The sequence below is a fragment of the Idiotropiscis lumnitzeri genome, chromosome 3 (assembly GCF_059441095.1).
Source record: "Idiotropiscis lumnitzeri isolate Australia: NSW breed Sydney's pygmy pipehorse chromosome 3, RoL_Ilum_1.0, whole genome shotgun sequence".
In the NCBI taxonomy this organism is placed as follows: Eukaryota; Metazoa; Chordata; class Actinopteri; order Syngnathiformes; family Syngnathidae; genus Idiotropiscis; species Idiotropiscis lumnitzeri.
The window spans coordinates 25,205,667-25,232,286 of NC_142393.1; the positions used below are offsets into that span (position 1 = coordinate 25,205,667).

General features: G+C 41.8%; 2 protein-coding genes across 2 annotated transcripts; one reads left to right on the top strand and one right to left on the bottom strand.

Annotated features, from left to right (window-relative positions):
* Positions 1-944: 944 nt before the first annotated feature.
* Positions 945-10,319, top strand: LOC148340605 (protein phosphatase 1 regulatory subunit 3A). The gene is made up of 3 exons (XM_088290996.1): positions 945-2,097; positions 8,369-8,403; positions 8,484-10,319. Exons 1-3 carry the CDS (start codon positions 1,244-1,246, stop codon positions 8,618-8,620), a joined length of 1,026 nt encoding a protein of 341 aa, XP_088147122.1. The 5' UTR covers positions 945-1,243; the 3' UTR covers positions 8,621-10,319.
* Positions 9,397-26,530, bottom strand: gtsf1 (gametocyte specific factor 1). Its single transcript, XM_088290997.1, has 7 exons — positions 26,266-26,530; positions 23,894-23,988; positions 23,706-23,812; positions 12,447-12,573; positions 12,308-12,382; positions 9,717-9,780; positions 9,397-9,641 (listed from the first exon to the last, which is right to left on the bottom strand). Exons 1-7 carry the CDS (start codon positions 26,364-26,366, stop codon positions 9,575-9,577), a joined length of 636 nt encoding a protein of 211 aa, XP_088147123.1. The 5' UTR covers positions 26,367-26,530; the 3' UTR covers positions 9,397-9,574.
* Positions 26,531-26,620: the final 90 nt, after the last annotated feature.

Here is a 26,620-nt window from a genome sequence, read left to right on the forward strand (position 1 = left end):
TTATTTTTATTCCTACCTTATTTCCATTTTTATTGTGTCTGCCATCGGTTTTATGTACGTCATATCTATATTTTATAGCTGTCTGTCTTCTGTGTTGGTGAGCAAAAGACAATTTTCCACCTCAGTGGACAAGAAGAATTATCCATTGTATTCTGTTGTATTCTAGTACTAATATAAATATACACATTACACAGTGTTGTTTAAGCAACTATTTTACTTGATTTGTATGATATCAAAGCATGTTTTGAGTAATGATCAATTTTAAATGAGATCATGACAAAAACGGAAACCATACATTGTTAGAGTGACCATTTTTGAACAGCAGAGCATGGTTTTTTTAAGGCTTGCACAAGACAACACATTCCCCTCAAATCGTTCTGGTAATTGACAGCATTAAAAATTCTTAAATAAGGCCATGGATGGGGAATATCTTACTTCTATAAATCTGTCGCTGTTATCTTCTCCCTAATTCATGGTCCTCTATCACTGATGTTCCTGCAAACAATATCCAACTCATAAGACCCCCAAATCTTAAACAATCACAATTTTAACTGTAGTTGACATTGCTTCTTACTGCGTACGTTTTTATCACATTGTCATCAATAGACCGACATTGAAACAAGAGCCTTTTTAAACAAAACAGAGCCAAATAAAATGTCAGAAAACAAATAACTAAACAAATTAGTTGCACGCACTTGATAAATCCACGTAGTACAATTCTGTTAATATCCATAATTATTGGTATCGAAATGACCGATATTTGGATTAGTCTGCCACCGATTACTGTGCAGACACACTGCGAGGAAATAACTATCACGGAAAATATATACACGCACTCCCATAAAATATTGCTGATATTAATTAGCTGTGATGATATTTGGAGTGCAGTAATTGATTTTATGTCTCCCGGGATTGCAGCCCGTAAGATCACATTTACATTTGTCGGCGTCGAGCCAGCCTAAATCAAACGCAACCTGTGAAGGGAGCGTGGGGTGTGCAGTGGGGGATCATACCAACTGCAAGACAGTTTGAGAGCATGGAGATCCGGTAGGTCAAGGCTAAAATTAGACCCCGGCAACGGCCAAGGTATGATGTTTTAGACGATCACAAGGTCTGGCAGGACAAGTTTCCCATGCGTGACATTTAACGGCGCACGTTAACCAAAGAGAGTGTGCATAATGCGTCGCCAGTGCTGTCGCTGATCCTCGTGTTATTCTTCTCGGGGTACCTCGTATGAGCAGAAATGTCTTTTTTAACCATACCGGGTCAAGAGAGTCTTTTCGCTCCCATCAAAACTGCCAGGTCACCTGATGAGGCAGAAGGACATTTGGAGGATGACGATGATGACGACGAAGACGACGATGAGGGAAGCGAGAACGTGCGCCTGATCCCAAGATGCTCCCCGGTGCCCAGGAGGCGAGGCGCGTCCATCCACGACGAGACCGCCGAGTACCTGCGCATCCAAGCGGCGCTGTCCCCCGGAAAGCGAGTGTCGTTCGCCGACACGACGGGCGGAGAGCTGGTGGACGTCCGCGAATTTGTCACTTTCGACTCGGACGACGAAGAGGACTCGGCGAGGTGGGACGAAGAGCGGGCGAAGTATTGTTCGAATGAGCGAGAGCCGGTGTTCCATGTGCACCCGGAGTTTAAGCCCCCCGGCGGAGGCGCCTTGCTGGAGGCCGTTCGCGCGCACAAAGTGTGCATCGAACACGTCGCTCCCGTGGAGGATGAGCCCCTCGCCTTCAGTGGCCTCGTGCGGGTGCTTAACGTGTCCTTCCACAAAGCGGTCTACATCAGGTCCACCATGGACAACTGGCTGACATACTTCGATCACCCCGCAGAGTATGTCCAAGGATCCCACGACGGGGACACGGACAAGTTCTCCTTCAAGCTGTCTTTTGCGGCCCCTTACGTCACCCACGGATCTCGTATTGAGTTCGTTGTGCGCTATGAAACCGATGAGGGGGATCACTGGGACAATAACTCCCATATGAACTACGCTGTGTCTCTGCTTCTGTCCTATGAAGAGGAATCACAAGACACAGTTGCTGCGCAGCAAGAAGTGAAAGGGATCATGAGAGCCCCCAAAGACTACAGGTAAATAAGCCATCTCAGACTGAGAGCCACGCTATGACTCTGAGCCAATTGGCATACAATTGCTGTCAATGAAATGAATTCAAATACAGTTAAACCATTTCGGCCTCAAATATAAATAAAAATTGTAATCAAAATCACACATTGTAATTTTGTATTTCATCAAAACATGACATAATTTAAAAAAATCAAAAGAAATAAACTCTGTGCATCATAATTTAATGCGTCAATATTCAATACTCTGTGCTGCTCCTTCTGGTGAGCCCACCTGGGCAACAGGGGGGGTGGTATAACGCAGTCATACAGAGAAGAGACACCATCACGTTTCTCAATTTATATTTTTATCCGCTCTTACGTTCTTGTGAACTTGTCATCAGCCACAGCCTAAGTCCTGTTTGAATTGAAATAAACCAACCTCATAAACCAACAACACACAAAATACTGGATGTAAATATACAATATATACTGCATAGTGCAGGGTACAGTGAGGGATGTTGAAGTATGTTGTTTTAACTAAAACTGAAAACCTTTCTGTTGAATGACACGCTGTGTCAACGCGCCAGTGTGGTCTGCACTCTGATATGTTTGAAATACATACCAGAAATTGAATATGGCGTTTCAAATGTATGATTAATATTAAGTGTTATATAAATGCACTCAAATTAAATCAAATCAAATTCTATTATCTGATGTCAAAACAACATAGCGGAAGTGGATTTTAGATGCGGGGCAGAGTGTGCAAAACATATATACTGTATGAATATTACGGGTACAAGAAAAATGGTTTGAACTGGAAAAAATACTTTAGATTCAAAAGATGAGAGTACATTGAATCAAACCGAATTGTTCTACTTTGAAGCATATGGCACATTTTCAGTACTAACAAGTTCATTCAAATGTATGTAAAATGACAGCAAAAAAAGTTATTGCATCTTCCCCTCTCAAATGTATACATCCATTATCTTAGCCACTTCTCCTCACTAGGGTCGCGGGGGTGCTGGAGCCGATCCCAGCTATCTTCGTAGAGTAGGCGGGGGATACCCTGAATTGGTTGCCAGCCAATCGCAGGGCACACAGAGACAAATAACCATCCGTGCTCACACTCATACCTAGGGGCAATTTAGAGTGTCCATCAACCTGCCACGCATGTTTTTGAATGTGAGAGGAAACCGGACTACCCAGAGGAAACCCGCGCAGGCACAGGGAGAACATGCAAACTCCTTACTGGAAGGCCGGAGCCAGAATCGAACCCACAACCTCCGCCATTGTGAGGCCGCCACGCTAGAATATATATATATATATATATATATATATATATATATATATATATATATATATATAGAGAGAGAGAGAGAGAGAGAGAGAGAGAGATATAAAATGTATAAATGTAATGGCTCCCAATGGCATTGTAAATTATTAAAAACTGTGCCGTGTTTTACAACCTGGGGGCTAAGAAAGAAGTGGGAGATACGGCAGGAGCACAATCAGACAGATGTGCGCTTTGACAATGAAACATTATGAGGATCCGAATATTTTCCAAAACAATATTGTCCTTGAAAAGTTACAAGATTTTTCCGGCACTGGGCTGCTGACTGTTCAACAACTGCACTTTATCATACTAAACTTTAGAACAACAGCAGCTCATACTGGCAATTCCGCCTTAGTAACCTAGTGGCAGTATAGTAGTAATGTAATTCATTCTTTGCAGACGCAAAAGAACATATGAATACGGTTACATGCTGTCTTCATGTGTTGCTGCACCGCCTTTCTTCAAATACCCATTATTGATCAGAAAATGACACCACAGTGCCAAAGCCTGCATGGGTCACCAACTCCGGTCCTTGAGGGCATTTTGAGGTATTGTTATCAGGCTTCTGAATGCTTGCTGATGAGCTAATCATTTGAATCAGGTTTGTTGCAGCAGCGAGAGGTGGAAAACATGCAGGGTATGTGCCCTCAAGAGCTGGAGTTGGTGACCCTTGGCTTAAGGGCTCAGGTATCTTATGTTCGCAAGCTGAGTCTTTAGGCATTGTGATGTCATTTTCGGGGCTCATCTCATTTCTTGAGTTGAACGTTTGTAGGTCCTCGTTCCTCTGTTTACAAAGAAGCACCTCCCACCAAAAATTCCATCTAGGAAGGAGGAGTTGGACAAAGGAGCGAGGCAGGAGGAGGTACAAATGTTTTAGAGGTAATGAGACGATCGCTCCTCGATGTCATTTGATGATGTCTTCTAAAGATGACGTCACATAGTTTACGCGTGTCAAATGCACTGTTCAGTCTAACAACCATGACCCAGTGTAATCAAGTCTTTTGGGTATCAAGTATTGTCCCAAATAGAACAGATACCAAGCAAAATATATAATTCATTCAAACTCAATCAAGAGATAACAGATGCAATCGAGATAAATTTTTTTGCCCATATGCGATCCGAATCAGCCTTTTTTTTTTATCCCAGTCTCAATCTCAACGGCTCAATTCCGTTTTTTTTTTTGTTTGTTTAAATCTGACCTCAATTCCAATTTTTTCAAATCTGACCTGGTCCACGTTCATGTGGTCCTTGAGTGAATAAATATATATTGGTGTGAATGACCAGGTCTCACACATGCGTTATTGACATCATACAAAGCCCAAAATGCGCTCGGCGTGGGCGGAAGGAGAGTACTGGGAGCTGGTTGTTTGGAGTAATAGTACTGACTTCATATTTGACTTGAATTTAATCCCACAACAAACATGAATAAACGGCACATTTACGACGATAGTAGTTATTCAGCCACGTTGGATTGGTTCATTTTTTTTATGCACGGCAATGATGTGACGTCATCTTTAGTGACATCTCCATGAAATGAGATTGAAAAGCCATGACTCATTTCCCATAAATACTGCATTTCTACCGAATCACTCCCCTGTAGAAATGCGCCGGCAACACGCCGGACCTCATTTAGTTCCAAAAACACTACGTCATGGGTGACAACATCTCTTCATCTGTGCATACAGGTCACTTTGGGGACGCATATGTCAAACAGACCGAGGTCGCATTTATAATGTAATGTGAACGTCTGCGCACACACAAAGTCAGATTTCATCCAAAAATCCGAAGTGAGCATTAAGACCTGCAGTGTCAACCTAGCCTAAGAGACATGAGATAAGCCCCTAGCTAATAGTAAGCAGCAAAATAGCCACCCTTGAGATAGATAAAAACTGGTGGATTTTGATGCTTAACTCATTTTCAATAAACACAATATTAATCAAAATACCATATTTAGACAAATGGGGCCACATAAAACATAATTACAAAGAACATTTTTGACTTGACTTACCCTCTAAGGGGTTATAACACCGCTATGTTGATGCTAATGGTTCGATCGTGCCTATGGAGTTTGTTACTGTGTGTAGCTTGAAATGTTTTACTTATGCCTGCATGAAAGGATTAACTGAGTAATGAAACCAGAGGACACACCTCTGAAAATGACAGTCGTCTAGTGGTGAGAGAGGACAGTCATAACAGGCAAAGGGCAGGTGTCGTTTTCAGCCTCTGCGTTCCCCTTTGCAAAAAAAATCACCTCTGAACTTCTCCATCTGCCAGCTGTCATTCAAGAATATCAATGCAAGCAGATGGTGAGCAGTGTCTACTGCATAGACTACTGAAAAAAGTTTGAGATAATTGGCTTTTGGGGTGGAATTACTGAAAATGCACCACATACCTTGACAAGTTCATTTATCCTTCTGGAATTTTTGAATGCATGTGCATTGTGCTGAGTGGCAAAATTGAAAATGGGTCCATGAAAGGATGAGTAAAATTCCTGGTACCAGTAGAATTGGTATCTAACAGTCTCTTCCACCAAGATGACACCTATCGATCAACGAGGATGTTCTTTGAGGAAGTTTGGAAAAAGTCAAACGAAGATCACATGTAGGTTATACAATGCCTTCCTAATACAATCGTTTTTTTAAGATGTGAGCCATCGCTGGATCCATTTACTGCTTTGCAAATTTTGAGAGCTTGTATGGTGAACTCAACTCTCAACATGCAGTGGTATGGCAGCTACCTATGAACAATGCTTCCAAAAAAACAAAAAGGTTTCAAGCTGTTTAATACCACGCCCAATTGAAGTCCACCATCAAACTCTTCTGTAATCATTAAAGAAAAACATCAAAATAATTAAAAGTCCAGTTAGTTACAATTCTCTTGATCACGTGGAGAAAAAGGTTTGAGGTGAATTGAATCCATCCATTATCTTAGCCGCTTTCACTCTCAAGGGTTGCGGGCATGCTGGAGCTTATCCCAGCCGTCTCCGGTCAGTAGTTGGGGTACACCCCGAACTGGTTGCCAGCCAATCAGAGGGCACACAAAGACGAACGACGACTGGCGCTCAACGTCAACGTCAATGTAGGGAGGCGAGCGAGGTAATATAGCTCGAATTGTCACTTCAGTTGACGAAAACGGCGACCGATCGCCACCAAAATGCAAATGCACATTACTACTCTTGTCCACTTCAACCTGTCAAAGTATAAAGGCGTTCTGCACAATAGTTCGGATTTATTGACATCAAACGTGAGCTCGTGATCACCTCCACAAAATCAAAAATACCTTGCCGATCGAATCTCCACTTAAACAGGTGGAAGCGGACAAGGACATGAATGTGCACACAAACACCGACTGGTTATATTTCGGACATTTAGCTACACTAATCTTTTGTAAAGTGTGAGGAGGCAGCCAGCCATGGACGTTTACACCTCCGACCCCCCACGGGTAACAACAGTATGTACTTTGACGGTGTTAAAATCAACAGCACTGCTCAGGGCAACAATTCGCTTTTGGTCGCTAAACAGATGATGTTAGCGCAACAAAATTAGCTTATTACCCGCCGACTTGGTGCCGGGGATGCCTGGCTGTTGCCACTCATGCACGTTAATGTGCACCACTGCTTGCAGCCAATTCATGAAGCTGTCAGCATTGCGGTTGCAGCATGAGCGTATTAGTCGGGGCCACTTCGGGATCGAACAATGTGTTCCATCGAGGAGGACAACTCCACAGCCAAGTGTGGCCGCATTGGAACTTTATATTGAGTGTCGGACGTGTAGCCCAGAGCGGTTACGTTCCAAAGAATAAGAAGGCGTGTTGTAGTTACGTCGCCTACAATTGAAAAGCTGGATCCAATCCTCATCCAAATAAATGCACGTCTACTCATTCCCACACCAGTCTCCGTAAATATCCCGACTGGTGCTTTTATACCGTGCGTCTTCACCGTGATCAGCAAAGAAGCATTGTGCAGCTCCCAAACAACATATCCTCTGCTCACTTCCACAGTTCCTCTTTCTGATATAAATCAGCCACGGAGAGGTTAAGCCTTTTGATATGTTGAAGTGGTCATAGGTAGGGATGGCCACATGAATTTTGGTGCCAATTGACACAATTTTAGGACTTCATAAGCAACGAAAGTACAATGATTTCCAATAGAGAATTTGTAATCAGTCTCTTGCAGGAACATGGAGAGCTGAGGGGGGCGTGGCCATATTCTTTCTTTAAAAGTAGGCGTTTCTCAAGTCGTCACTTATTTCCTAATTTCTCCATAATGAATAGATAAAAAAAATAAACTAGTTTCAGTTTCCTGATCTCTCCTTCTCTCAACTGAGCTTGTTGGCGAAAAATGAAATGTATATAATTTCATCTATTATACTGGCCGCAGATGGCCAAGGGGCACAATTACATTTTCTACAAGCAGTTAAAAAAATATGGATGAATAAAAGTTTTGGCGGCACGATGGCCTTACAGTGAGAGACAGCATCGGGCGCCTTCCTGTTAGGCGTTTGCATGTTCTCCCCATGCTTGCGTGGGTTTCCTCCCACATTTAAAAACATGCGTGGCAGGTTGATGGGATACTCTAAATTGCCCCTAGGTATGAGTGTGAGCGCGGATGGTTGTTCGTCTGTGTGCCCTGCAATTGGCTGGCAACCAGTTCAGGGTGTCCCCCGCCTACTGCCCGAAGATCGCTGGGATAGGCTCCAGCACCCCCTGCGACCTTCGTGAGGAGAAGCGGTACAGAAGATGGATGGATGGATGGATGAAAGTTTTTATAAATTATATTGCTGTTGATTTTTTACTTTTGTCGATTCCTTGTATTTCAATGGGTCAAGATTTGAAACAAGTGTTTAGAGTTACAAATGTGATCATGACAAACTCTCTACAGAGCACCACTGGAGTACAGAACCAAGATGTAATGATTTTTTTTTTTTTTTGCTTTGTTGAATTAATTTAGTTTCTCTTTTCTTTCAGTGCGTGCGACGATTTATACTCAGCCAGCGATGAAGGTAAAAATCCAAGTGGCACTTCTAAAAACGATTGCATCTGTGGAAAATGTTTGATCATTTTTGACCGTTTTTTTATCTAGCAGTTGAATCCGAGACCTCCTGGTTAGCAAGTGAGGGTCGTGAAGGGCCGTGCCCAGTCGTCATATGGCCGGAGAGCGACATGGAGGGAAGATCAATCTTGGAAGAATTGGATAGGAAGCAGCAGATTATTCTTTAGAGGCAAACAGTCCACCACAATCCGTGTTTGGGTTCTGTTGAAATGATCTCAAATTGCATCCACGTGGCATTCAAGTGTACAGTAGAAGTAGTATATGTTTTAGAATTGGCATCCTGCTCATTTTGAGGTACATTTGTTCATGTTTTTACCTGTTAATTGATTTACATTAAACTAATTCAAGACAATCTTATTAAACGTGATTAAATCATTTCATCCTCACCAAGACTGTGCCTGAGCGAACGCTAATTGTTGCATTATGAATTCGCCTTGCTTTCTGTTGAAGCAATCCAGGAGTAACCATTGAATCACCAACAACAAGGCAAAAGTTGCCCTCTAGTGGTCATTCAGTGACAACTTGGATTCCTTTCAGTTGAGCTCTACATTCAGGAGGCCTAATGCTGCCATGGTGCCATACCAGAAACAAGTTCACGTTAAAACGTGATGAATTTGACTTCTGCATTCGGGAAAAAAAAGTTATTACTTCTACCTAAGGTCACTGGCAGAGTCCCTTTTGTGTCTTATTCAAGTTACTCACAACCTAAGTACATTGCACTCCTATAATGTAAATCAAGCCAAGTGCTGAAAAATATTTAAGACTAAAAAAAGAAGACACACATGGCAACAAAGGGCTCCACCAGTGACCTCAACCGGACGGAATTGCTTCATTTTGTTTTGCCTAATCTGGCAGTCAAACTTCTAACATTATGTGATACTTAACTTTTTTTCCACACATGAAGTCCTCTTACAGACACTGTTACGCATTTCGCCATCACAAATGCCATGCAAGATGTTTTATGTGAAACAATCATGACCAAAAAAAATATTGTCAGAGGAAGGCAAACAACAGAACATTTTAAAAGCAAATGCTTAAAAGACATCCAACAATTGAAATCAAAGGTGCAAAGTGAAAAGTCCACAAACTGGTCTCAACAGCAACCAATAAAACATTTCAAACTACCACGGGAGATGTGCAGGTCCACGGAAATTGGCACTCAAGATGTTGGAGGCCTGAGCTTCTGATCTGTTGGAGAGGGGCCAACGACAATGACAAATGAAAATCCCGATTTGCCCACAGCCATCCTTGTGAATGACTTACCCCTGGAAGGCAGAGGGCAATGTAGTTTCGCCCCAAATAAATGGAGCGGCTGCTTCGTCCACCTCTGCAGAACAAACGGGATCAAGTGAATGTGAGTGAAATAGCAGAATGTGGGCAGAAAAGCAAAACATTCACTCTCAAAGTAAAACCAAGTTACTTGAGAATGGAAATGTATCAATCTTTTATGCTGACAGGAAACATTTGACACAGCTCAAAGTTCCCATTTCAAAATCAAAGGGCCACTTCAGATACCACGTTCCTAACCTAAGGTTTTTGTCACACAGCATCAATTGCATAGCCATTGTGCTCCACCTGGGGAACGGAGATGGATAGACTGCTCATTTAGACACCAACTCTCCTCAGCTCACCAGTATGACACTAAGATCAATCTTGCTTTGTAGAGGATAAAGCAGAGGTATTCAATTAAAAGTCACAAAGGGCCACGACTAAAATTTCTTCCAATTAAAAGGTCCGAACCAAAGCGTAATGTCTAGCCTATGTTCACATTTTTATATAGTTTCAATATTTAGTCATTGTCAACAGAGCGCACATATACTAAATATTTAGCAATGTTCCCATTAAACACGTTTGCCAGTCAAACAAATATAAGGCGTTTATTTCACATTCAAGAAAATGTGGCTCCAGGAACTTAAGTCTGCCACTTCCAGAAAAAAACAGCAAAATATCTCCTGCAGAAATATATCAAGTCCTAAGCATTGAGTTAACATCTTTTACCTTTTTTTTTTTCTTAAATCAAAGAGTTATCAGCCTAAAGAACAACGGAAAGCCTAATTATCCAAGTAAACCAGGTCAACATGTTCAGTACAAAATCAATAAAAATTGCTGTGAAAACTAATTCAAAATGAGCTTTGACACCACATTTTCTTTTGAATATTTTTTTAACATCTCTTAATGAGAAAAACGAGTTTGTGACTGCCCTGCCAGTGACTTAATTCTGGGTTGCAACAAAATCAGGGCCACTGGGATTTGGTAGATTATTTCACACATCTGGCCTTTGTGTTTTCCTTTAAATAATGTTTGTGCAACCGTATTTAAGCACTCCTTCACAACTTCCCCATCACTTGAACGTTTTTTTCATGTTTCCCCAAAATCCATGATACTTTTAGTGAACATTCGTTTGCACACCGCTGGGCTGTAAACGAAAATGTAAACATTTGTTATACTGCACTCGAAGTTCGATGTTTTTGCATGCGCTCACCTCAAACTTCTGGGGATAACTTTGCACAAAAGGGCGGTGCTTTGTTTCGTAGTGGCGCTTCGCAATGTTGCAACGGTTTCGGAGCATATGATGCACACTGGTTTTGAATCGGCTGCAGCCAGAACGAAACTAAATTTCTCCATCCATTCATTTAAAACAACACGCATTGACCTTGCTAACTTTTTAGCAAGGCATACTGTCAGCAGCACTCTCTTCCGGTCTGCTGCGCAATTGGCAGTGGATCGTAAACAAAAGATTTGATTGGCTCAAATCAGTGACGCCTTTTCCGTATATACTAGAATTGCAGCGGCAACGTTTGCGAATGCGAATGCGCCCAAAAAAAAAAATCATCGTAGAGCGGTCATGGGTCCGGTCCGCCATTTGGTGATGCCTGGGATAAAGGATATGACTGAGTCAGAGCAACCCTGCCTTCTGCAACGCTAGGGAAGACCAAAAAAAAAATTTTTAATTATGTGCACGCACACTAAATGATGTTCCATTCTAGTTCTCTAGTATGTGCTTTACATTGACTTTGTTTTTCGATCAATTAATTGAATCATTAAAATAATTTTGATACAAATGAATTTGACTTTTCCTAACTGATGCCACCGCGAGACAGCGAGTACTGCTGACGCAAGTCTTTAGCTTGGGAACTTGACCTGCAAAATATCATAAAAATGAAAAAGATGCTCATCGATGCGTTTGTGAAGGATCGCTGATTATGTTTTTTATTGATTTTTGAATTACCCATCTCTAATAAATAAGGCAAAGGCGTTGAATATTTATTAATAGAAATTTATTTGTTTGTGTGGAACACCACCATTTCTTTTGATTTGAACGTACTTTATCAGCCTCATTGAGTATCCACTTGTTTCTACTTTTCTAGAAATGTCTTGAGTGTGAAACATTTGTTGGGTTTCAAGGCGTGTGTTTGATTAAATTATATCATTCATCATGTTATGTGATGATAGTTTTGCAAACTTTAATTGGATTTAGTTTAGTTATTGAACACAATAAAGGTCAACGCAAAATGTATCTAAAAGGTCCCCGGGCCACTTTATACGGGGAAAGTTAGGGGCCCCAAGGGAAAAGATAAAGAACCACAGCGCTAGGAGAAGCCTTGGCTGGCTGAGGATGTTTAGACCTTCCTTGTTGTGAAATGATTCGAGTGCACTGCCACCATACGGCACTAGTATCTCCAATTTTTCATTTTCAAAGTACAGACAAAAACACTTCTTAGACTTGTCGCTTTTATGGCAAGGCATTATCGTAACTCGGAAAAACTCTCAAGTTGGAAGCTGTATATGCAATCAGAGTACAACTGTATGTTACACGCGTGTCAATGAAAAATTAGAAGCATTTTCATTCTTACCCTGATCCCAGTCTTCAGTCATGGCTGCGGTGAACTGGGATCTGACCGGAAGCTCCCATTTCCCTTCAGCGCCACCTGCCAGCAGAACTGACATTAGCTCAAAAGCCACACATCAAAACACACAAAGTTGTCATCTTACCAGTCTTTACGCCCACAGAAATCCTGTTGGGGCACGTTTCAGTGTGGTGGGCCAGCTCATGCTTCGGGACAAGGTGGCAGGCGTTGAAGGGGCAGGTTTTGAGTTCCTTGGCCAGTTGCGGATGGTTCTGTATTAGTAACAGATATATCGCAGTTAATCAACTGGTGGGGTAAAATGGTTGGAATTATTTAAAATGTAATTACAATGCTCTATTAAAATGTAAAAACCAAAAGAAATCGATTTTCTAACACATGCCACCACTGATGCCTGTAACACGTTACCAAGTAGTGGTGGTGGGCGGATCTATTCAAATATCGATACCAAGTCATTAATATTTAATCGATACTGGTGCAATAAAATCAATACAGTAGTTTCAGTTTGGCTCCTACATGCACCGCAGTGGTTGTGTCGAGGGTTGTCCCGTTCTGATTGGAAATTGGGGCTGATCATGTGATTTTCAGCTTAAAGGATAATGTAAATGGCAGTCAATTTAAAACTGAACAAAGGTTATACTGCTCGGAGCCACTTTTGTGATCCTGGCATGGAAGTCCATTGTTTCAGAGGGGTCTCGTTCACACCTCCTGTGGTGCAGCTGTGATCTAATCTTCCTGCATTCCTCTGAGTGTCTGGTCATTAGCATGGTCTAAACTTCAGTTACACTTAAAGGATTTCATACTTTTGACTATTAAAGGAATATAAGAGTTTGAGCTTAACATAGTTCATTAGATGTTGGTGCATCCAATGTATGAAAATGTGATATTGTAAAATGCTGAGAGTGTGACTGGTGGCGCGAAACTGGTTGCGGGGGTTGTGCAAGAATGGAATGTTTTAGAAACAAGGTGCTGAGCGAGACGAGATGACTCCGGGAAGGAGCGGCCATCGGGGAATCGCACGCAGGAGGAGCCACGGGATTCGGCGGGAGGAGAAAGACCAATGAGAGCGAGCTAAAGTTAACTGCAATACACATAGCCAATAGAATCATGCCAGGATGCCTTTGTCTGTGCCATTTTGCATGTTGTATAGTATGAATCAGTACTGGGCAACTCGGGGGTAGAACACATTCGCTGGTGGCAAGAGAGGTGTAGACTTGTATTGAGAGGGATTCGAGATCCAGGTGCCATGTAGGAAATCTGTATTGGGAATAAATCCACTTCGTGTGTGAAAATGCCGGCTTCCTGATACCTTTCTATTGCAGAACGAGCGCGCATATTGTTGGATGTGTGGGAGTTGGGTAAGGTCGCAAATTGGAGTCAGATTACTTATTTGAGTTTACATTGGGTTAAAGTTAAATTCTAACATTGATATAAAGATAAATTCCAACAATTTATGGTGACCCCGACGTGATGCATGAGAGGTAATAGAAGTCTGGGACTTCAAAGAGAGTCTGGGACTCTAAGAAAAGAAGAGAAGCCTGGGGCTTCAAGAGCCTGGGGCTCAAAGGAAGCCTGGGGCTTCAGGAAAAACCACAAGAGTCTGAGACTCGGGCCTGGGGCCCACGTCCACACCAGGTGACGACCTGATAAAGAATGAAGGAGCCGCACATCCGACCGGCCTTCCTCTTGGGCCCACAGTGACATAAGGTAAGCAGATCCTTTTCAAATTCTGCATATTGGCAACGCTAAATTATAAGAGGAAGGCGGAGTGGAACGGCGTTAAAATGTAAAAAAAAATAAGTGTAAAAGTGTGGACGATAGTAGTGTAAAATCTGGGATTTACCTACTAGAATAGTTTGGAACTATTCGTGGTTAAGATATGATATGGTTAAATAAATAAATAAATATATAAATAAATAAGTGTAAAAGTGTGGACGATAGTAGTGTAAAATCTGGGATTTACCTACTAGAATAGTTTGGAACTATTCGTGGTTAAGATACGGTATAAAATCTGGGATTTACGTATCGGGACACGGTTTAAAATCTGGGATTTACGTGTCTGTGTGGAAGCTGTGTGAATGTGAAGGCTAAAATTGTTCTGCGTAAGAAGTGGTTGGGACACACACGAGTGGATTTCAAGATGGCGAAGGAGAGTAAGTGTGATAGTGGTCTCGGGTGTGGCACGGAGATTAAGGATAAATTCATAAAAATGAAACATAAAAAAAGAGAAGAAAAACATGAAGTAGGGATGAAATAAGAAAAGAGAAAGAAAGAAAGCTAGAGAAAAGAGAAGAAATTGTGTCAGTGTAGAGATTGGAAGTTCAATAAGAAAAGAGAAAGGAACAATTAATGTTCCATTGAAAGGAGGATGATTAAACAGGCAGTATTGAAGAAGGTGTGACTTGAACAAATGAAAAGGATAAGAATTAGGGTCTGCTGTAAGGAGGAATTGAAGAAATAAATATTTTATGTTTCATACTTTAGTTGATGGTCTTTCTATTAAGGTAACTGTAATTAGTAACTGGAATGAAATGCACAGATGGAAATGACACAAAGAAAAAAGATTGGTGTTAAGAAATCATAATTGAATGAAGCTTTTGAGAGCATGAGAAAACTTTGCAAGAGCATAGGTGGTTCCTGACTTTGTAGTTTGTGATTTGATACCTTGATTGTTTGAGTGGCTTTGGTAAGGCTACAGTGAATTTGGAAAATTAAAGGAAAAAAATAAGAGTGAGAAAGATTTTACAGAAGGCAATGAGTATAGGTGTAATCGTAAAATCATGAGTGTGCTCTAACAAAGAGTTAACAGCTCTTTGAAGTTAGATGCTCGTTCCCAAGTAGGGGGAGGAAGTCAGAGAAAGAGGATGAAGTGATTGAAAAAGCGGAAGAAAAGACGGAATGTCTGAGAGGCATTCATCCACAGTTGCCAGACTCGCAACAGTATGTGTTTGAGCCGCCGCCCGATCCGACGGCGCCATTAATGGGGGGGGAGCAGAATGGTTTGAGATGCAAAAGATAACGATTCACAGATGACACCAGCGACCATACAATTGATCGAACAGGCTGTGAATAATGAGAGAGAGGGTGCAAGGAGAACAGCAGGGGAGTGTGGAGACGCCCGTGCTGGCCCCGGGGGGGGGAAGCACCAGCAGGAACATGTAAACATTTCAGACACAAGAGGAAAAACAGGCATCAATGGCAGTCGTTAACTGATTGAAAAGGAAGATATGCCTTTTGGTGCTCTCGAAAGAAGGTCACAGTCTTTTTGTTTCAGAGGTGTGTCTCGGCACCCCCCTCGATGTTGCTGACGATCTAATCTTCAGGCATCTGCCTCTACTTGAGGTGTTCTAATGTGGTCGAGCATGGGTCGCACTGTGGAGCAGTTTTTTTACAGTGCTAGTGTAGTATGGTACGGGATAAAATATATGTATTCAACCTAACAATAAATACAAATTAGCAGGGAATTAGAACACAAGTTAAACACTGAAACATGCAGGGGATGCCTGAGGAACAGCAGGGCGGCGACAATCTTATTAAAATTTAAATTTTAAGCAAAGGGATTATGGTTTTGGGATAAGTTTTAAGTGAAGTATTCTATGAACATGTTGAAAGAAAATCTTTGGAAAGGGGAATATCTAGCCATTGGAGATTGGTTTACCAAATTTAAAGTTGGACTAAATAGTTTTGTAGATGATTTATTAACTGATGTGTATTAAATGTGACAAAGGTGGAAGACAGATGTTTTTGTTTGACTGTACGACGCGAACGCTGACATGACAATTTTAGAGGATATGACATCATTCCATAAATACCAGACTGCTAACATTCGCATCTATGAGCTGTTTGATGTCACAGGTGCAGTTTCGTCAGCTGCGTCCAGGAGAGGAGAAACAACTTCACGGGGAGTGAATGGGAAAATCCAGAGACCCACAGTTGTAAATTTTGGCATACGCTGGCTAAATTAAGGCAAAATTATGGATCTGCCAGCACAAATCTCAGTGAAATCAAGGCGGACGCGCCAAGGGAGGGGTCTCTGTGTGGAATTGGAAAGTATCGTTTGGTGAATGACAGTGTGAAAGAAAAGTGTTTGTATGCATATGTGGTTTGAGTGGATGTTGTAGGGACGGGCCTCAGGACAGAAAATTGTTTGAGGTCACCGGCAAGCCCTTACAGTACTTAGGATGCGATGGGTGGACAGGCCTGATCAACCTGAATCCCTATTGCACTCCCGAGTATTGATTTTGAAATTGTTTTTGGAGATGGATTGGAGTAATTAAATTCAAGCATCAAGTGAATGATTGATTGACGTTATTACACAAAATTTATGCAAAACTGAAAGTTTTGGAAGGAAGATAATTTACCCCTTCTCATTCTCACTGGCAAGTGCCACTCGTCCAGTTCTGTCCACAGGTTTGAGGTGACATGTGACCAGTGTGACCAGAAGGCCAGAGACTGCTTCAAATAGCGCCTCACCACTACCATCCCAGAGGTTCTCCTCAACAAGGAGGGAGATATAAGACATATTCACATTGGATGCGCGACTAGATAACACACACCCAGTCCAGGATAGGGCAAAATTTTCTTGGATTGTCCAGACTTTTCCATATAATACAGCACCACAGCAGTGATACTTGAAGTTAATGTCGAATTAGTGGCACTGTTTTTATGGAAAATTACTCACTTAACGCAAGGGTAAGTTGTTGTAGAGGAGATATTTCAGACAAAAATGACCCTGAAGTGGTCACAAGCACGTGTCTCATGTTGGATGTATGAAATTTTATTCTGATATTTTCCATTGTAACGTATTTCATTGTATTTAGGACTAAGACATTGTAAAACACTGTTTGGAAGAACTTATAGAATACCTCAAATTTAAGAACAAATGGGAAATAGATGTTGAGGCAACTTTAGTTGACCATATGTGAAAAATGTTAGGAAAACAAAAGACAGGCGCAGATTTAGAGTGACAAAGCTCTTTCCGTCTCCCAGCAGGGGCAGTAATCTAGTAAAGCCAGGATACTGGGTGCTTGTAAGAAGTTTGAAGATAAGACATTTGTAATTACCCAAGGGGGAAGGAGGGGTTAGTAACAGCTCTCACAGCTGTAAAGATAGCAGAAAGGTCAACATTGGTTTATTCGACATGTTGTAAAGAGGTCACACGTTGTAAAGAGGTCACGTTGGTTGAAATCTCCTACAAAGGAGACACCAGACTAAGAGGTTTATACAGAGTTACAGGCGGGACAAAATTTATTTCAGAGGAACTATCCTCACTTGAGGCCGAGGCCAGATCTGCTGACCAGCATGATGGTCACCAGCTAAATGGGGACACCTCAGGTGAGATTGGCTGTGCCGTGCATCAGATATTTCTGGCCCGTTGGGGTCGATGTTGCTGTGTCTTTCAGGTGGGGAAAAGGGAGACAGGCCTGGTCTATGTGGCCAGGGCGAGACATGAATGGAGTGAGACTTCCGGCAGTGACCCATCCAATAATGTCGACATTACACAGCTGTTCCAGTTGGCCGTCCACAAGGGCGTGCACCTTCCAGTGGCAGACATCAGGCGAAATAGTCCATGAATGAAATAATGCTAATCGGCCTAAGTAGAACACATTTTGTACCTAATTTTGCACGACATCAGAAAAGGAATATATGGGATTGGATTAAGGAGCGTGACTAAAATTGTTGTACTTGCAGGTTTAGAAGGCCAAGAGAGATAAGAAAAAAGGAGGCAGCTGCTCCTTCCACTTCTGCTGCTTCTGGGCAAGGTTCGGGTGACGCAGCGCCACAGCAGACTGGCTGCTGTCCATAGCAGGCCAGTCAACGAGGTTGGGATTGCAGTAACAGAGGTACGGGTGGTTACTGACGGGGGTTGTGAGTGGGGTGTGCACTTGCTGCGGGGTGTGGGGTCACTGGGTGATGAGCTGTCCATGCCGAGCCACTTTCTGGAATGTGCCATCCTCCGGTGCCATATCTGTCACAAAGAGCTCCACCAGCGCAGGGGGCGCCACCGTTACCCACTCCCAACGCACTTGACACAAACCCGCTCGTACCCCATTCCATGACAGGGGGCAGCGGAGCTTCAGCATTCGAGGACTAGCAGGTCCTAGCAGTCCGGGGACGGTGGATGGACAAGTTTTCGATGGTGCTGGATATTGGGGCGAGCTATGAGCTCCTTCCGCGACCCCCACTGAGCCATGTGGACTCTCAAGAGTGCCTGAGTCACTGCCATTGACTGAACGAACACTGGAATTCGAGTGGCATTCCCGGATGGGACTGAACTTGACTGTGCACATCCGTTGGAGGGAGCATATGTCGTGCTCTCTTCCTTCCCAGTGGCTAAACTGAACTGAAACATTTGAGGGCAGCTCTGAAACCTGGTTCCCATCCTCCCGCGGTGGGTATTCCCTGTTCTTGCTCTGGTCTGAGTGGTTTAGCAACCGCCACCCTTTCAATTCACCAATTGACATATCACATTGTACATGTGATCACAAACATGATTTGGTTTATCAAAAATGCACTCATCCAAATTTAGTCATGAGTGCATCTTGCGTTAGAATTATATATTTGTTATGTCTACTGGCGTTGCCTCGCACGCGTGCCTTGTCCCTGAGCAGCGGAAATGGTATGAATTGTTTACTTTCGCCGAGCCACAAATCGCATTGAATATTGATGAGCGTCATCATACTAGAGGTCTGGACCCCATAGTTGTTGCACAATCGGGAGATCATATATCAGCACCGACTACAAATTCTTTGGTTTTGGGAACATTACTAAATTTCAAAATTTCCAGGGAGGGGTCGCTCGGAAATGGTAGTTCTGTGTGTGTCTCTGCTAGAGGTGTTGTGGACCCAGGGCCCGACTGAGTTGGGGCTCGGCTCCACAGCTCCGCGATGTTTTTACTGTCTCTACCCCCTCCCCCAGTTGACAGAATCAGTGTGGGCACAGCCTGTAGGTGGATTGAGCCAATCATGAGACGATAGGAGGTGAAGACTGCAGCGGTCTTGGAGCTGTCTATGTCTTGTAGAGCACCTTTTCTTCCCATAAAAAAATAAATAAATAAATAAAAATAAAAAATAGAGGTTTAATTCGGTATCTGCGTTATTATAGTTTTGGGATTTTTTATTTTAAGCATAAATGGTTACTATTTCATTTGTGTTGCTTTAAAATTTGTCAATTAACAGTCAAAATTGGAGCGTTAGCTCGAGGCTTAATTTGTTATCTCGGAACACAGTTAGATGTTTGAACTCAGTGAACTCAGCATCACTGGAGTCGGACATCGCTCCGTACATCAACCTCCGGGTGCTTTCCCGGAGGTGGACTCGATCTCGCTGATAAGGACAGTTTAGAGTTCTGGCTAGAACCTGACACGCCATCCAATTGGGAACTACGGGACAGAAGTGGTACCATAACTCACAGTTGCGCCCGGCCCCTGTATTTGTGCTCGCCATGGTTGAGCTTAGAGGTTGACCGCCCGGACGGGCAGGTCAAGAGAGGGAATGTGTAGATGGCATGAATTGGATCAAAGTCAGACACTTTCGAGTCTGAACAAAGACGATGACGATGCAAATGTTTAACTTATTGACTATTTTACCTGCTGGCGTGTGCTTTGTGTGGACGATGTTTGCGTTTGAACATAGGATGCGGGATGACAGAAGTGATGGAGCGAAAGGAGCATGTAATGGAATGGTATGGTATGGAGCAGAGCGAGATGATGGTAAGACGCTGACACAGACACAACAACTACTGCTAAATCTGAAATGTAAACAACCGACACAGGTGAACACTTGGGTACAATTTTAATTGGACACACCCATGGAATGATGTGGGAATAAAAAAGAAAGAGCCTATTTTTGACACCCAAGTTGCAAAACAAAAGTTCACCTGCCTAAAAGTTAAATGGGACTGGTCCTGGGATTGGAAATCTCCAGGAGTCATGGTGTAATGAAAATGTGTCTTTGCCAGTAGGAATCCCTCTCGCTCGTGATGATGTTTGGCTGTGGTGTGGAGAGAAAGTGCTGTACGATAGGCTTCCCACCAATGCCTCAGGTAAGTGCGCCCTGGTAACGCTGATCATGCCAGTTAGTGTGACAGCCTTAGATCTGGCCAAAATGGAGTGGGAAGGTGTTGGACAATGGGGAAGAATCCCCTTCCTTAACAGGAAGAGAAGGGACATGCAAGAATGGTTGAATGCAGGAGATCCCACGTATATAGATGCAATTGGAGTTCCAAGAGGGATCCCTGACGAGTATAAATTGGTGGATCAAATTGCGGCAGGATGGGAGAGCCTTTTCCTGTTCGTTACAGTAAACAAAAATGTGGACCGGATTAATTATGCCCACTATAATGTCCAACGATTGGCGAATTTTACCACCTCAGCACTCCAGGCAGTGCATGAGCAATTGGCTGCCACGTCTCTTATGGCATTCCAGAACAGAATAAGCTTAGATATGTTGTTAGCCGAAAGAGGAGGGGTGTGTGGTATTTTGGGGATCAGTGTTGTACTCTGATTCCCAACAATACATCTCCTGACGGTCGCCTTACCAAGGCATTGGAGGGTCTGCGCACGCTAAGTAACAAAATGAAGGAGCACTCAGGTGTGGACACCAGTTGGTATTCTGACTGGTTCAACATCTTTGGTAAATATAAAAGCCTGATTGCATCAGTACTGATTTCTATCGCTGTGTTTGCCGCTATTATGGTGTTATGTGGATGTTGCTGTATTCCATGTATCAGATCATTAACTGTTAAGACAATAGAACGCACGTTGGGGCCACTCCCTCCGGGTGGTCAGTACATGATGATCCCTCAAAAGGACCCCCAGGAGGCGGAGGTAGCCGTGGCACTCCGGGAGTCCAGGATGTGAGTATGGAAAGATGGCCTCGGGGACCTGAGGCCATAAGGAGGGAAGGAAATTTTCTACTGATTCTTATTCTTTTACTAATTGTTTGATGTGTTTTAGTTTTATGGCAAGTGATGTCGAGCTCGTGTGCAGCAATGAAATAAGGTGTTCAAGTGATGACCTCAGATGTCTGAGGTCATGAGAGGGATTAAAGGATAATGTAAATGGCAGTCAATTTAAAACTGAACAAAGGTTATACTGCTCGGAGCCACTTTTGTGATCCTGGCATGGAAGTCCATTGTTTCAGAGGGGTCTCGTTCACACCTCCTGTGGTGCAGCTGTGATCTAATCTTCCTGCATTCCTCTGAGTGTCTGGTCATTAGCATGGTCTAAACTTCAGTTACACTTAAAGGATTTCATACTTTTGACTATTAAAGGAATATAAGAGTTTGAGCTTAACATAGTTCATTAGATGTTGGTGCATCCAATGTATGAAAATGTGATATTGTAAAATGCTGAGAGTGTGACTGGTGGCGCGAAACTGGTTGCGGGGGTTGTGCAAGAATGGAATGTTTTAGAAACAAGGTGCTGAGCGAGACGAGATGACTCCGGGAAGGAGCGGCCATCGGGGAATCGCACGCAGGAGGAGCCACGGGATTCGGCGGGAGGAGAAAGACCAATGAGAGCGAGCTAAAGTTAACTGCAATACACATAGCCAATAGAATCATGCCAGGATGCCTTTGTCTGTGCCATTTTGCATGTTGTATAGTATGAATCAGTACTGGGCAACTCGGGGGTAGAACACATTCGCTGGTGGCAAGAGAGGTGTAGACTTGTATTGAGAGGGATTCGAGATCCAGGTGCCATGTAGGAAATCTGTATTGGGAATAAATCCACTTCGTGTGTGAAAATGCCGGCTTCCTGATACCTTTCTATTGCAGAACGAGCGCGCATATTGTTGGATGTGTGGGAGTTGGGTAAGGTCGCAAATTGGAGTCAGATTACTTATTTGAGTTTACATTGGGTTAAAGTTAAATTCTAACATTGATATAAAGATAAATTCCAACAAGCTTATCAGTACTTGATGAAAAAGATCACAAATTTTAATTTTCTTGATTACTAAATACAAGAAAGGCATATTTTAGTTCTTCACTTGATTTGAACCACTGCTGATTTATAGAAAAATAAAAAGGTTTCATGTTAGCAGACCATTAAATTGTAAATGATAATAATAATAAATAATCATTGAGCCATTCTGGATGTGGTCTTTTTCTTCCTCATTGCACTGATTTCCATTGGTCAATAAACTTCTTATAACAGAACTACTTCTTGGCTATTGATTAGTGCTAAGGGCTAACAGTTTGATACGCACTGCCGGAAAAAAAAAATTCTCAAATTACCTTTAATCATCCTGCCATGTTAAAATTAATATTCAAATATGTGAAAATATTGCTCAAAGGATTTCTTACGAAAATTAGGAAACAAATAACATGCAACACTTTCTAAATTTGACCAGTGTTCACATTCTGAAATGATCACTTCTGCAAAAATTCTGTAAATGCAAAAGTAAACGTCACATACACATAAAGGTCATAAAAATGAATTGCGATTGAACATTTGTCGCTAGGTACCTTTCTGGTAGCAGGCATGATCTCCATTGTTGGCAGCTTGTCGCTGTTGCTTTTTTCGTTGTGTAAAAATAGCGACCACAATAGGTCAGAAAACGCGGAGTAAACTCCACGTTGTGTCCTAGTCAATATCCGCCAAAGGGACACCCTCTGACTTGAACTCAAAATGAAACACATTTTCAAAACAACTGAGTTGCACTCGAGCAAATTAAAAAAGAAAAAAATGCATGGAGCATTGCAGTCGCAGTCCCTGCCTGCCCGAGTATAAACAGTAGTGATAAAGCGATACCTTTTTTTCTGGGCTAATCTGATTATTAGTGAAGGAGGCTGATAACCAATATTTGAAACTGATAATATTTATATCAGATTTTTTTTTTTTTTAATAAAAACTCCAGCTCTTGACAGTCTAAAGCGAGCAACCAATCAGATGGGTTTGGGGATGGGCCAATGCCAGAAACACTCACAGCAGAGTTGCGTTGCAGCTATCAAAATAACTCAGTATGTAATTGATCGCATTTCAGCCAAAATTCCAAATAATATTCGACATGGCTGATAATCGGTCTATCACTAATACTTCATACTGATGCATCCGAATTGTAAGCGTAGGTTTCTATCATGCTGTTTTTCTTAGGTGTGCATTGAACACGAATCTAGTCGAACTATCGGACTTGAGGCTCAGTGAAATTAAGTGGCGTACTAAGCCCATACATGACTGTTTCGGCTTTAAAATTGAAGCCAACTTCAAAAGACAACTCATTGCTGTCACAGCAGCACTCAAAGAAAAAAAAAAGCACTAGCAAAACTGAATTTCCTTGCAGCAAAAAAAAAGGTCAATTCATCGGATACATATTGAGCAATGTCTATTTATCGGTGAAACGACAAATCAAGATTGATATGTGGCTTTACTAAACAGACAACTCACCTTCTGGCATTTCAAAAGGTGATAAGAGAGGCGACAAGCCCGGATCTGGTGACTTTTATCGAATGGACACTGGCAAAGTTTATCTGGATCAAAGTCGGCCTTTTCCACTTTAATATGAGACAACAAATGATTACATTTAAGTCACTGTTGGCTGTGAATGACAGTCAAACTTGTTGTGTGTTATTTACCAGGTTCTATGTCCAAGGTTCTCACTGCATAGCGGGCCAGCTGTGACGGCCCCATGCTGCTCCCCAACTTGATGGTTGTCATTTTCCCAGGTGTTCTTGGAAGTGTAAAATATTACAGTAGAAAAATTGATTTAACAAATATCACAGCACAAGCAAATTCAATTGTGCTCATAAGTTTACACACCCTTGCATAACATTTTTACTAGATGTGCAACAATACGTTTGACAAATACTGTACGTATTGATGATAAAGCTTAATGATTCGGCACCAAGCAATATCACTCTTTGGAACGAGACAACTGCATAATGGCGATTTTGATAATTGGACCGACAAATCAGTGCTGTGTTAAGATTGAGCTTCATTCATCTTAGGCAGCAGGCTAAGGTGAAGCCCTTTCTTTCCCAACAGCACTTAGAAACAGTAATTCAAGACTCTGTTGCATCTCTGCGAGATTATTTTAATGCACTTTATTTTGGAGTCAGCAAGTCCTCCCTCAAGTGTCTCCAGTTGGTGAAGAATGCTGCTGATCGCATTCTAAATGGTGCTCGGAAGAGGGAGCATAGAACCCCAATCCTGGCCTCTCTTCACTGGCTCCTACTGCATTTTAGAGTTCAATTTAAGATAATGTTTTCCTGATATGTGTTAGTATCATTAAATTCGGTTTTAAATTCACTGTCTTTGTTGTTGAATTATTGTTATTTTATGTGAAACTGTATGTAAAATGCTTTGTTTCAGCTCCATTTGCAAAGGCTATAAATTGCAACCGTCTTGTTAAGATCTCCTTTTGTTCAAAATCCAAAGTGCTTCCACGGAAACGAATGCATTGCTTCGTCCTCGCCGACACTGCCATGATCCATGTTGACCTATTATGATCAGCACCGACTAGAGATGACATGCATGAGCAAAAAACTAATAAACTTTATTGAAAATAACATTCAAATCTGAATAAAAAAAAAACAATAACGATATTGGGAACACTGAGTGGAAAATATTTCAGCATTTAACTCAATTCAGTCAATTGATAATTTAAACATATTGGGTCAATGTGTAGCCAGCATCAATGTAAACCAGTCCAACATGATCTATGTTATTGAATTGCAAGGCAGACTTCGATATGTTGATAAAAAGATGCGTTACCGGTGTTCACCATTCTTTAAATCAAAGATGAACGATCAGGCAACTTATTTTCGAATGGGATTCAAATTAAACACTAAGGAATTTCAGAAGAGTGCAATCATACAAAACATAGCAATAAAGACAATAATGACATGGTACCCGCTCAGACATCAATCATAATTTTCCCAAAACTTGCCAATATTTTGCTCGTGTGTGAAAACATAAGAACTGTAACAAGAAATTGCAGTAAAATTTAATTCGAGACATTGTTAAAAAATAACTGTTAGTGTATGTAAAATATAATTTATTTTAAGGAATTGCTTTTTATCATTTATGCAATTATGCGTGACCGTCAACTTGTCACCCAGAGTTATGTTGCTGTAAATCGTGCAAGAATTGGGTCGAGAAGCAATAATTGACCCCATATTTGAGCATAATGCTGGTGTGATGGAGTTGGATTCACTCCGCATTGGTGAGGAATTTTCCACATTTCAACAAGTAGAACATTCAATTGCTTCATTTCTAAGATGCAATGTGTGTCTTGCTGGCGTAGCTATAAGCAAAGCTACAAGAAAACCCTGAAACTGGCAAATAACCATGCTATGAGGGTTATGTTTAGGCTGGTAATATTAATAGCATTTTTTTTTCAGTGACAAAACTATCGTGAAAACCAGAAGAAAGCCAAACAAGGGAGGAATCATGCACAGTGTGATGACCACTGCCCATTAATTAGATTTTTTTTTTCAGATGTAGTACTAGAATATCGCCATTGCAACAGAATTATTACTTATAGTGTCGTTTCTTGTTTGCGAAAGCATCAATCATAGGACAGACATTGTCGCCTTTTTATGCACCTTACTCCCGCACTTGCATCATACAAGTAACTGGGCTGTTGTCAACTGATTGCAATCTTAATTCTTCACCGACAGAGGGTGCTAAAAATGAGCAATTGCGGTTCACGTTACGTTACCAATTTAACTTGACATTTTTGGGGGGTAAATTTTGTCTCGTATCTTTCAACTAATAGATTTTATTTTAAATTACTTTTCATTAATTTATGCAATTATTTAGTCTACATTTGTTTTTCCTCCATGTGCCATGTTACCAACGCAGGAAATCTGTAGAAAACGATATGTTGCGCAAGCCAACATTTAATTGAGTTGTTAAACCAGCAGTGATAAAAACGAACGGTGACGTCGTTAACCCAGCTAACAAGGTAAAATAAGCAGCACGTGACAGTCCGTGCAACACTTACAGTCTGGCTGACGACATGTGGAAATGTGGCCGGTGGTGGCGTACAAAATGAATGTGACGTCCTTCGTTGGATCGTTGGAACAGTAATTTAAACAGAAACATCTGAGCAACGGATGCGTCGCGCTAAAAGATCAAGGGCTTCTTCGTTTAGTTTATGGATGCCTAAAGGTGCATTACCGCCATCACCTGGACTGGACATATCCCTGCTGTTCCTGCTTTTTCTTCATTTTCCCGCTCGAATCTCATTCAGTACTGGAATCAAGTATTTGTATTTAGTCGCGTACTTAAAGTTTGAAATATTTAATGAATTAAATTTTCTTTTTTTTCCCTTTTGTAAAAATTGGGAAATAAGTGAA